The sequence below is a fragment of the Oculina patagonica genome, chromosome 12, assembly GCF_052425735.1.
Source record: "Oculina patagonica isolate OP01 chromosome 12, crgOcupat, whole genome shotgun sequence".
In the NCBI taxonomy this organism is placed as follows: Eukaryota; Metazoa; Cnidaria; class Anthozoa; order Scleractinia; family Oculinidae; genus Oculina; species Oculina patagonica.
In genome coordinates, this window is record NC_135769.1 from 767,275 (window position 1) to 780,753 (window position 13,479).

General features: G+C 38.1%; 1 protein-coding gene across 1 annotated transcript; it reads left to right on the forward strand.

Moving 5' to 3' along the window:
• Positions 1 to 1,725: 1,725 nt before the first annotated feature.
• On the forward strand, positions 1,726 to 10,258 carry LOC144632609 (autophagy-related protein 13-like). Its single transcript, XM_078491288.1, has 14 exons — positions 1,726 to 1,917; positions 2,875 to 2,955; positions 3,407 to 3,529; positions 4,227 to 4,273; positions 4,423 to 4,563; positions 4,978 to 5,018; positions 5,716 to 5,809; positions 6,640 to 6,768; positions 7,080 to 7,256; positions 7,374 to 7,458; positions 8,182 to 8,310; positions 8,712 to 8,816; positions 9,193 to 9,321; positions 9,689 to 10,258. Exons 1-14 carry the CDS (start codon positions 1,831 to 1,833, stop codon positions 9,770 to 9,772), a joined length of 1,452 nt encoding a protein of 483 aa, XP_078347414.1. The 5' UTR covers positions 1,726 to 1,830; the 3' UTR covers positions 9,773 to 10,258.
• Positions 10,259 to 13,479: the final 3,221 nt, after the last annotated feature.

The following is a 13,479-nucleotide window of genomic DNA, read 5'->3' on the forward strand; positions in this document are numbered from 1 at the left end:
GGCACGATTAACTTTCGCTATAAATATGAGCCTGAGTATTAAAATTCAGGGTTCGTACGGGACCTGGAAAAGACTACTGATCCAGGAAAGTTCTGGAAATCTGTTATTAAACACAAGTAATACCAGAATTTTCAGAACTAACATGATAAGAAATGTATAGACAGTGAGGAGAAATAATATTAAAATCTTAGGAGTGAAGGGTTAATGTGAATTTTGGAGTGCTGGAAAAATCAGTCTGAGTCCTTGAAAAGTCCTGGAAAATTGTTTGTGAAGAAGGATACGAACCCTGTAAATACTTCTTCTTTGAACCAGGTTTGAAAACTCAACATTTTACAAAGCGCTTTTGCCACCCAGAAATTTTGCAGTTTTTTAAAAAAACTAATATCTCCTTCAATATTACACGTGTACGTGAAAAAACTGAAAATTTTGCCGACTATTTTAAGATTGTGAAACTTAAAGGTTTCACAAACTTCTACAGTCAATTTGTATATAGCAGGATCCCTTCTCTACGCAAAGTCGTATGCTAATGAGGCAAACTGTAAACAATAACCTCGGAGGATCGCCCTACAACTTTCACTTTCACTTACTTTACTGGTTAAGCGAAGATACGTATCTGCTAACCGCTAGTATCTAATTTCGCTCCCCAACAAAGGCTTCTGTTGGTATTCTCTTTTCAGCTCGCCTGCAAGTTCTATCAAGAAAAAGCTTGGGTAGTGAGCTTGCACCCTCTTCCGCTTCCCCACTCCCGCCTGTAAATATCGATCCATTTTGAACCTCTACAGAGGACAGATGTTTAAAAATACAAATCTCAAAAAAGTACTTGATTACGTTTTGAGCAGAAGCCCGGCACTAGTTTCACTCTTGTTGGTACGGACTGTCGAAAAACTCTGTACCATTTGTCTATTTCCCCCAACGCCAGCCCGGGAACTCCAGTCTGGTTCATTCAAAGTGCCCTTGCCGTAGTTCCAGTCATGCAATTTAATTAGTTTTCTACACACTGCAGCGACGTCTGGTACGAGCTGCTTGAAAACCATACCTTTCACAGAAGCTCACAGTGGCGGATACCAATAAAGCTAATATCTCGGAGTGTCCCCCACCCCCTTTCCAGGGCCGTTATCGGTAACCAGAAACCGAATTAATCAATGGTCATCCTAAGCGATTCCTTTTGACTAATAGTAGTGAGAAAAGGGCTGTTATTGCTGTTGAACCTGCGATATAAATATATAAACGAGATGAAAGGATCGACACATCGGTCAAAATATAGAATGACACTTTGTATGTCAAATTGTTGATAAGGGAGGCAGTAGTTTCCTCAGGAGGGTACAGTGCGGTGTTTTTAGGAGGCAAGCGTGGCCGAGTGGTTTAATGCGTGGTGTTGTAATCCGGAGGTCACCGGTTCGAGACCTGCCCTTGCCACTAGCTGGATTTGTTTCTCGGTTGTCCCGAGTTCAAATCCTCGCCCACGCTTTGTATATAGCCAACTGGTCTGCCTCCTGCCAGTTGGATTTTTAACCTTGTTATGTTCATTTATAAATTATTTGTTTCCTCTGTTTCAGTGGCATGCCTGTAAACTAGCTATCTCGTTGAGATATGAAGCTAAGTGCATGACCACTATAAACACTTAATTTTTTTTTTTTATTTTTTTATGCCCGTCATGTTACGCGAATAGAACTCTGGTCATTTCACGCGCGGTTGGAAGCCTGGTACTAGTAAAGTGTTGTTTTCATGGCGGCGGAAGCTGGTGGTCTGAAGCGACAAAAAATTGTGTTTTTTCGTAATTTTATGACATTTTCTTCCCATTCTGCATCAAGCTAGATCGAAATTATATTGATGGTTGAAATGGAGGAGAGGTCTAGGACTCTGGGGTCTCAAGAACAACGAGATCTCAAGAAGTTTTTGAAATTTCTATCGCAGAAGGTATGCTTGCGTTGTGGTGTTTTGTTTTTCTCACACTTACGAACTTGTAGATCTACTTGTATAACGTCATGTCATTCGTTAGAGGTTTTCTGATACTTAACGACAAGTATGACAAGGATAATAGATATTTCATCTTTGAGTTTTACGAATCTCTTGGCAGAGAGAAAATTTTATTTCACAACAACACGTAAGCAAAATTAATAGTCAGTTCCGGCTAAATTGATACGAGTTTTATTCTTTCTCCAAAATTGCAAAGTACTTAGCAAGATATCGCAACTGCGGAAGTTTTTAGGTGTTTTAAATATAAATTGCATTTTATTTGCGACTCGAAACTCCCAAAATAAATACTAGTCCAAGGAAAGATGAAACGAAACCGGTCGGCGAGCACTCACTGTCTATTTTTGTCTATCTCTGTGACGCATACACCAAGGGGTGACGGCAGACTAGGGAGTTTTAATAGGCTCAATGTGATTGCGGTTTGGGAATTTTTGGGGTTTAAATTTTGCCCAGTATTTTTTTTTAGGTTCTGGTATTCTGAGGGGTTTCAGCTCAAGGTGCATAACATATATCATACATTGATTCTGCACAAAATTATTCCATCAAATAGATTTATCAAAAAGGCAGACATACATCTTATAGAATATTTGTATTAACATTAAAATATTTTTTGGAGTATTTTTTGCACTTAAAAAAAATGCATGCTTTTTATAGGGGGGTCTAGTTTTGGCCCTTGGGGATTTTTTTTTACTTTATTTGCACCTCCCATCACCTTCGAACCTGATGTACACCATGCTAATTTCTTTAGCACCTTCTGGATATTTTTGTTGTGAAATTAGGAGGGCAAATCATGACACGATACCTCACTCACTGACTGTGAGTGTCACAGTCAGACCAAGATAGTTGGTAGGTCTGTTCCTCTGGGATCTAACTTTTCCATTATTTTAACTTTCATTTTAGGCTGTTCAAGTCATTGTTCAGTCACGTCTTGGGGAAAAGATCCATACAAAGTCCAAACCCAATGCTATGGGTCAAGACTGGGTAAGCTTTTAACGTACAAATTCTCTTGAGTCACGACATCTGATTAAGCCCCTATGTATCCAAAACTGTTTTATTTAATGCAAAACAACAGTAATTTTACAAGATTGTTTTACAAGTATTGAGTTGCAGGGGTTTCAACAAAATTGGAAGTAGGCAGCTGGTTTGAGTAAAGCAGCCAACTTTAATTAAGGGAAAAAGTACCCGACTTATCTGTGCAAAGTAGCCAACAATTTTTGTCAGTCCCTGGTTAACCTGCAATCAGGCATTCTTTTTTTCCTCTTTCCTTCCTCCACAAAAAATTCCAAAAAAAAAATGCTAGCTCTATCGCAAGATAGCCGTTGGTGCTTTAATATCTAAAGCACTGGAGTTGCATTTTATAAAGTCAGGTATAGTCAGGACTAGAGAACGCTCAATGTCATGTTATATTTTTCTGTGTGATTTTTCCTTACAGTTCAATCTTGCAATAAATGATCATCCTGATGTGGCATCAGAGGTGAAGAAAGTTATGTCAAATGGCCGAGTTCCTTCCAAAGAGAGTCCCATGTGTGTAGAGATATCCTTGAAGACCAGTGAGGTAAATAATATATCAAACATGAGCAACAGTGTTTCATCTGCAGTGGATATCCAAACACTGAAAAGAGAGTTGAAAATACAACATGCAGTGGAGTATTTTTGATGAAATTCTAGGTGTTTGGATAGCCGATGAGACACTATCTAAGTGTTTGATATACCTTCTTAATCGAAACAAAAACCAAGGAGAAAACGGAGATGAAATAAAATCGTAAAAATTTTTGCTGATTAAGATCGGGTATCCAAAGGACTGTCAAGGTTTATTTAATATGACTTTTAGTGTTTAATTGATGAATTATTAATGAGTTTGAGAAGGTCATCACACACTGTCAGTTATGTTTTACCAAAGTAACCTTGAAATAACAACACAGTTGAATCCTGTTAACTTGAATAACTTGATAACTTGAAGGGAAATCAAACAAGCTTTGAGTTGTCAGGGGTCAAGTTATTGAGGGTAAAGTAAGTAAGAAAATAAGCCAGAGGGGAATTGAAAAAGGTTTAAGTTAGCCAAGGTGACTTTATTGAGGGTTCCAGTTATCAAGATTCAACTGTGTACTTCATAAATACAAACCAACTCGCTTCCTCCTCACATCATGTTTGCTTTCGGAAAAACAAGTTATTATTTTTAAGTAAACAAGTCATTATATTTTGATTGTTATTGATTGAACATGTAACAATTATATGCCTTTTTACAAATACAGGGGGAGACAATGGTGTTGGAGACTTGGTGTCTTGGTATGAATGACAGGTACGGTTTCACAGTAATCTAAGGGAATCTAAAACCTTATGTGATTCTGATTGCGTGGATTAATACTATGTCCTCCTAAGGTTTGTTTAATCCTAAAGAAATTGACAGACATTTGTGAGGCACTGTACATGTACCATGTTTCTTTTCAGAGTTGATCCAAATGCCAAAGTGACATACACAGTTTATAACAGGATTGGAATGTTACTCAAGTCTCTTCTATCTGTGACACGAGTAACGCCAGCTTATCAACTGTCACGCAAACAAGGAACAGACTTCATGATGTGTTACAAGTAAGATTATGTGATCAGTGCTTATCTTAAAGGGCAAGAGAGGCAATATTGAAGGAGTATTTAGCACAAAGATCTTTTACAGCACTATAGAGAATATTTTGAAGAATTTTCTTGTTGAATTTGAAAGGTTTTAAATGTCTCCTAGGGGGACTGGTAGTGGCAGATATAGTGGAGGATTGCAGAGGGGGACTGGGATCCTCTCCCTTTTTGTCCAAAAATATAAGCCCCAAAATGGCCAAAATTATTTTCGCCCAAAACAAGTGGTGCCTAATAAAAATTGAACAAGGAAAAGCCCACCTTCATGTCCCCACACTCCCCACCCCCACCCCAATCCCCTCACTTCTGAGCATGTGTGGATCACTACCATAACGTACTTTAAATCAACTTTTCATTTAATTTTGAATCTTATTTTAGGGTTTATTTTGGTGAAGTAAGGTTTCAAGAGCTTGGAGAAGGTATGTCACACAATCAGAAGTGTTATACGTACAAGGTGCTCAGAAACACAAATATTTTGTATTAAAAGTTTTCGTTTTATAAGCCCTAAACCATCTGAGTGATGAGCAAAATCTGCAATATTCGAGACATTTCCATGCAAATATGTAGATAACAAGAAATCAACTAGATAAATTTCTGTTGATGTACCCCAGGGGGGTTCTCTGCCTTGTAAATGACGGGGATGAATGAATAGAGGCAAAACTCATGACCCAAAAAAATCCTTAGTCTCCGACATTTACCCAAAAAAGTCCCTGGACCAAAAATTATCCCCAAAAAAATCCCTTGTTAAATTACCCCTAAATTGCCAGTAGGGGCAATAACATAACACAAAGAACGCTCGTTTTGTTTATTCATTATACCATAAATACGCAAAGGCCGCACCAAGGCACTTAAGTTGGTTTTTAATACCCCAAAAAATCCCCTATCTAAATCAAGTCACCCAAAAAAATACTTGCCAAATTTTCCAACCCAAAAAAAACCCAAAATCGAAAATTTCAAACCCCAAAAAATCCTTCGATCATCCCCGTCATTAACAAGCTGGAGTACCCCCCTGGGTGATGTACCACCAAATTTTTAGCGCTGTTGTTTAAAATAATGAAAATCAGTAAGAGGAATTTGTCTTTTTCTCATAATTATTTTGAAATTTATTCTGTGCAGGTTTTCAGTCCTTGAGGGTTGGCTCTATTGGTACTCCTGTGGGTTCCATTACTCTGTCTGCTGCTTACAGAACAAAACTGACTCTACCAGAAAAGTGAGTGGCAGTGTATCAGTCGGACAAATTAAAACTTGAGCTGTTACATTAAAATATGTAAAATGGATTGTAAAATTCATTAAATATTCATGCGGGTGCAAACCAATCCCAGTACCATATTCAGATCACATGTACACAACTGTAAACCCCAATACAAATCAAACAATAGAATTAACTTTTGATACAAACCCCTGCTCAGCTAATAAGTATTCATTAACTTTTGATACAGATCTGTACTGATTCGCATAACAATACTTTACATTCAATTTATTGTTTTCATTTCACAAGTAGAATAAAATATTCGCATCCGATCTGTATGGGCGTTTACAATGGCTCGCCTATCGGCTTGCCATTGTAAACGCCCATACAGATCTCCCGCTCATATTTTATCTACTACATATACTTAAATGGGCTATTTATTCAATGTGCTGTAATACTGTGTCAAATGATAATGTACTTTATAATTGTTGTTATTACTATTATTATTATTATTATTATTATTATTATTATTATTATTATTATTATTATTATTATTATTATTATTATTATTGTACCTAACCACGACAAACAACAACAACCTTTTTTTCTATAATATTTATGCTGTAATTATTTTACATCTCAAAAGTCAAGCACAGTGGTGGTGGTGGTGGGGGGGGGGGGGTGTGGACCACTCGAGAATAATTTTTCCTCGGCCTAGGCCTCTCTCCTAGATCCACCTCTGAAGAATCTTTGATGGGGAGGGGTGTGAGCTTATAAGAAGTAACCTGAAAGAGTTTAAAGAGTTGTTTTTAATCAAAGAGCCTGTGATCATTACGGTTTTTTTGTTACAGACAACAAGTCATGGTACAGAGTAATCACTTTGGCTCTGAGTTTTCAAGAATCCCATCTGATCAGTTGGACGGTGCTTTGCCATGTGCTACGGGTGTAAACGGAGCATTTGACTTGACTGCTGAAGCAAGGTATCTACATGTACATTTAGCTAGACTTGGTCAAAAAGAATTAACAGTGAAATGGATGTTCTTTTTGCACATAATTTTGTAATTTTGCTGCGCAATGTTGCAATATTAATTGAAGGCTTGCTCGAAGCAACTTGCAACTTTTAATCCAAATTTGCCCGAACAAGTTGCCAAGTTCCTATTGAGCTTAAAACTCTTGGACACATGAATTTGTAATTCATAGTGTGTGGGTAAAACAATGGATATATTATTGAAACCCGATGTTTAGCTAAAAGTGTTAATTATGATTGCTTTTTTGTGTTGTTTGCTTTTAGACATCACATTGCAGAGCAGATAGCCAGTGCAACAGAAACTGAAGTCACCCGGTCTTCGACAGCATTTTCAAACACTCCGCCATCTTCAGCTCACAAAATTAGTTCCACATCTCCACCTCCATCACTCAGACGCTTCTCACAGGAAACTAGTGGCACGAGAAAGCAAAAGATTAACAGGTTCACCCCAATTCATTCTCTTGTTTTTATCTGGCAGGGGCTACATGTAATACACTATACTGTTTTTTCAACGCTGGCTAACGTGCTTTTCTTTACTTTTCTCTTTTATTTCTTTAGACCAGCAAGCTCTTCTAAACCAATTAGCTGTGCTAAAACACGAACCAAGGGAGCCTTTGTAAGCGGTCCCGCTTCACCAGATGTAGTAAGTTATTTTTTTTTTTATTTAGAGTGCTTTTATAACAGGTTGAATTGTCAGGCATGTGAAGAAAAGTGAGCTCTTTCTCCCACTTATGTCCAGGATTGAACGCCACTATTGTTTAATGAGTACTTCATGTTTGACTGTGTTATTTGACATTTCCATAATTATTACTTCACAAATTTTGGTGTGTTTTGGTGAACTTTTATTAATGAGGACACTTTGTGATGGCTGTCATGAGGAACGTGAATCGTTCAATCCTGGACATATCTGTCTTTCCTATTTTTAGTATTTTGCGAGGAAGGTAGAAAAAAATTCAAGCTAGTTTAGCCAATCATTTCATCCATTAATACGGATGTAAACCAATCGCGAGCTTGTGACGTATCGGCACTAAAGCGCGGGAAAATTAGAGTAACCCAATCAGCTTTTTGTAGTCATGTTGCTCAGATTAGTTGGTTAAAGCTGAAAGAGATTTCTAGAAAGAAATAATTCATTTAAAGAGGTAGCTTTGGAATTTGAACTGTGGAGAAAAGTGAAAGTCCACCCAATATCAGTAATGCATGTACCGGTATAACAACTCAGGTTAATGACATTAATGCACGTACAGTCAGGGAAAAAACTGTTGTTATATTATATTCTCGGCGGACCACGAGCTCTGACAATTCTAAGAAACGGCATTCTTTGTTACATCGTTCCCTTATTTTCCCGGCTTTTTTCTTGTGTGCACAGGCTTTGATCCCAAACCTGTCATCCACTCCACCGTTTGCGTCACTTTTAAGAAAAGAAGACGACAACAGACCAAGCAGTTTACCTTCAGATAGCAGCCTAAAAAATTCACCAGCATCTCTCCACAGAAGGGTAGGTAGCCACGCTTTTCCATTTTAGCGGACAGAGGGATGGGCGCCTTGTCTCCTGTTTATCATTTTACTCTCTCAGCTCATCTAAGCAGTTTTTCTTTGTTTTTTGTTTTCGGCGGCCACGACCACTTTTGACCTTCCACTATCGTGGTACGCTTATAGCACAGGAAATGTGTGATAATGTTTTGATAAATACTGGATTGTAAAATTAGACATTGTGTAATAATAGTAATAAAAATAATAAAAGGCTTGTATAGCGCAAATGATTGTGCACTCTTGAGAATTTTAATTCTCCATTTAAAAATGGTTGAAACACCTGATTAGTGACAGCAGTGTTGCATGATTATCCATTTCAACCACTGCTAGACATTCTCTGAACCCTATGTCTAATATGTTTTCTAGGATAGTTCATCTGACAGAGCGGAAGGCGGGAGACTGTCCACAGTACAAGCACCACCAGTACCCAGTCAGCTGGGGTGGGATGATGACTTCGTCATGGTAGAACTGGTGAGTACTGGTAACGAATAACTCTACGTAGGCCTGGGTACGAACGCAAGGCGTGGTCACTAGTGGTCACTCACAAATAAAAGCGAGAAGTGGTAAGCGGGAAAATCGTGTAACAGCTGTTTTTGCGCGGGAAACATAACCAGTTTTATGCTTGGTAAAAACATAGAACCAGCAAACGCGGGAAAAAGTCGTGCGTAGCAAATCGCGAATGGTTTTCATTTTACGCTTGATTGGCTGAGAAGACATCACATCCGCTCTGATTGGTCAAAACACCTTTGCAAAAAGTTTGTAAACGCAAAGCCGTTGTAATCACATGACTAATTTTCAAAGTCACGTAAAACGCGCTCTAATCTTCTGTAATGTGTTGTTTGTTCAGAAACCAGCGTTTGCATCACACTCGGGAACGTCAACTGGTGATCTTGGAAGCTTTTTTCGTGATTGTCAGACTGCGCCGCCATTAAGTCTCTTTCAAGATACAGAGGTGCTTACACTGGATAACATCATGGTAAGTTCAAATTAATATTTTGTCGTTTCCCTACTCACTTAAAGGGACATGGTCAGCATTCTTACCGCGCTGACCTGGACACTAGTTTTCATCAATATCTCATATCCAACAAGAGCGAGTGGAATAATTGTTTTATTAAAAAAAAACACCCAATGAATTGCAATATTTTAGCTTCCCGGCTGTTCTTGCTGACGCATACACCTACCATATTTGTGGTCCATGGTATATGAGCTCATATACCATGGCCTGTAAACCAATCAAAACTCAGGAATTGCAATATACCATGGCTAGTTTTTAATAAATGTGCATACGTTCGCTTCATCGGCATGTTCCTATAACTATCTTATTTTCATTATTACTTTCCTAGGAACGTTTGGATGGGGAACTATACGGTTTCCGTGAGAACGCTTTCAAATTTGACGAACTTTTAGCTGACCTTCAGCAGACGTGAACCACGCCAGTAATGTCACCATTAGGAGAATGTTTGCGTTTGGTTGCGAAGGAATACGGAAATTTAATTAAAAACCACTGAACGTGCAAAACAGTGATTTCCTCTTCGCCTCGTAGCGAATCAGACGTCGGGAAGACCAAGCGTGGATCATAGAGGGTTTTCAATAATGACCTTCTGTGATTGGTTCAAAGAAACACGTGCATGGTGTTCTGACCAATCAGGATAAAGCTGTTGTATTGAAAGCCAATCGGGTGCCAAACCAACACCACTCTTGACAGGTTTTTCCCGCCCTTTCTGAGAACTGGTTACTTTTCTTACTGTGGATTTTAATTGGTTTACAATACTACTTGACTGTTTATAATCTGTTTGGTTTTGATTTTTACAACAGTCACTGGAAAATAAGAAGAGACTTCATGTTTAAATGTAATAATAATTGCAGGAAAACAGGAATTATTAACTAAGATAATAAATACAGAGTAAATCTTGGTTTGGCCGTATTTTGATGATAATATGTTACTAATAATAGGAAAAGAAAATTCTTCCTTATCGTGTGAATATCACATAAATAATTATCATAAATAGCGAGCTACGTCAATCACTTTTGGGACTTAGCACAAACATTACAATTTTCGGATAGTTATCGAATTGTTATCAGAACGATACAAGAACGTTTTTGGGATCTGCATGAGTTTTTGAAAAATTTTTCTCGCTATTCTCTTCGACATAATCGCTACAAAGTTATTAAGTTAATTTCTTTGTTTGTGATTTTTAATCTTATCTATGGATACTAGTGCGGTATGAGAAAAAATATATTTTTTTGTTATCATGCAGTTTTCGTCTGACATGCAACCACAATACAATTTAAAAAATTTGTAATTTTTCCTGAGTGGACAAAACTACACGCTAAATAAATTCAACGTTTTGTCTTGAATTATTATGCTCAGCTTATCGGGCAGATGATAAAGCCTTGCATAAATGGAAATGATCAAAAAAAGAAAGATAATTATAGTAGCCCCAAAAATAAAACTTGCCGGTATCTTTTAAACTGCTTATCTTTGTATTCATGGCTGAATCAGCGAAACAAAGCACAAAAAATTGTTCCATAGCAACCATGACGAAAGTAACCCAGTGAAAAGACATGGTTAGTTGTCAATTGATTGTCAACGCTGTGGAGAAGATCTAAGGACAGGTGTTTCAATGCGGGGTTCTGAAAACACGATTTCCATTTTGCATAGCCGGACTCACGCTGACCTCTTCGCTTCATAGCGACCACTTTTAATTGTTTCCCTGTATTTCCGCTGTCACTCTCTGCGTTTAATTGAAAAGTTCCCATTTTTAAGTGGTTTTTACCTCGTTACAATGCGCTGATTTGTTAGCAAATTCTCCCAACGACTGTGCAGCCAGGACAAATATCGCATTTTCGCAATAGCCAAATTAAAAGGTAACCATCGTACATAAATTTATTAGCGTATCGCGGAGATGGACGGGTTTTGGAAAGTGCTGGGAAAAATCGCTGCGTTATCTCGTCCTGTATGTTTAGTTCCGATTTTTTTCTGCAGCAAGAAGTAAGTTTTATAAAAGATCCGATCGCCGGCCCAAGAAAGGAGAAGCCACAGCGAAGAAAAAAATTATACCGGCAAAAATAATTTAATACCGGGGACTTCAAGTCAGTGATCGCGAAATTAAACGACACTGACGAAAATTTGCTTCAATCGGGACAAGTTCAATTCTCCATGAGGAAAATTGAAAAATGGAACCCGCCAACAACGAAACGGAGAAGCAAGCGAACGGAGATGAGAACACGGATCCCGAAGAAGCGCTTGATGACAGCGAATTTCAGAAATGTTCTCGAAAAGGACGAAGGGACGCTTGCCCGGATATTCACTGCATATGCGGCGACTCCGAACAAAGCGGCGAGTGCTTGTTTCACAAAGAAACTGTAGAAGCTGACTCGAAAGAAAGCACAGAGGAAAAGACGTGATATTTCGGTATATTTGTACAATATTTGTACGCGCAGCTTGCCTGCTCGAACGCCTTCAAAATTTGACAAATGCTATTTATTTTTGGACCGTCTGGCGCAGACCTTGTGTTTGGACGAGACATTTATTCGGGGGAAGACCCGGCTTCTTCGTGCTAAATTGGTCTTCTCGAACCCTCAAGGTAAAAACCTGGAAATAGCCGGCGTGGCGTCGTGACGAACCGTATAATTTCGCTGGAAAATCCGACATGCATGGCGGAGCAAATAAGTGCTGTGCCGTCACTTTTTTATGTACGAACTATGGAAAAAAATGGAGTTTTTTTGCATTTGTTTTTATCACGCTTGTGGAGCAGGTGATGATGTCTTAAGATGTTCTAAAATCCATATTCATGGATATGGGAGTCAAAGGCTATAGACATATTTTATAAGTTCAGTTATTTATAGCGTACAGGAACAGGCCATTTCAGCCGGCAATGTGTAAATTTCTAACTTCCCGGCCTAATTTCAGTGAAATTTTTTAATGTGATGTTGATTGTACAGCGCTCTTTTGTATACGCCGGAGTTTTCAGTATACGTATTTCAAGAAATCAGCTCCCAAATTCGAATACCCTTCTTTATAAGATCGTCTTTTCATCCTTTTGCATGCATCTCCGTTAGAAATGTTATCTCGTTTATAATCTTGAATAAAGCGCCTTAGCTTTAGCTTAGGGTGTAAGCTTTGTGTGCATGTGTGTGTGTTTCTTTTTTTTTTTTTCGAGAAATCAACTATACTTTTTTACTTGAACGTACAACAAGTTTTTAACTTGGAGGGAAAATGAATTATTGGTAAAACCGATCAAGTGATTGTACGAAATTTTTTTACCATTTATCGAAAAATATGTAAAAAAGAACTCGGTGTATAATGCGTCGGCTGTCTTGTGTCTGTTTTTGCTCAGTCGCGTGTTAGTCTTAAGTGAGATTTATTTGTCTTTTATGGAACATTTTTTTTTTCAGGTTTGGAGGCTTTAATATACGTTTTGCGATCGACCTGTAGGGTCCTATAGCGATTAGCTTTTAAGAGTACGTCCATCATGTTAACCCTGTAGTAAATACATGCGTGCTATTATTAGAAACTACAACAGGATCAGTTGTCTTTTTTCCAGCAAATGAGATGTAAATTTTGCAGCTGCCCTGAATAATCAAAGTATCCCCAGGCTTTTTTCTAGCCGTGTAATCAAAGATTTCGACGAGCGACTTGGGGAGTTGAATGATTTAGTTGTTTTGTGTTTGTAGGTATTCTGAGTAATTGGGAGTCTTCGATCTAATCACTGTGATCTTTTGTTTATCTTCACAGTCATTGATAAGCTGAGTTCATGATGTTTTGTTCTATTAAAGTTAACTCATTAATCTTCGAAAATGATAACGATTCTAATGAAGGTAAATTCCCCAGTTTATCTCTATTTTTTAAAAGTCGCATTAGTGGCAAGCTCTCAGTAAATTGTTTCGAGTCATTTTACACATTGACTTTTTACTCGCGTGCCAAAATCAAAAGAACACAGTAAGGGACGGACCATTATTTTCTTGGAGGGGGGGGGGGGGGGGGGCGGATGAAAAATTTTCCTCTGCAAACTTTTTTTTTAGTTTATGCACCTCTGCAAACATTTTTTTTTTTTCGAAATTCTTACTATTTTTTGTTATACATATCGTGTTTGCAAACAATTTTTTTTGTCTTTCCAGGCCTAGCCTGCGT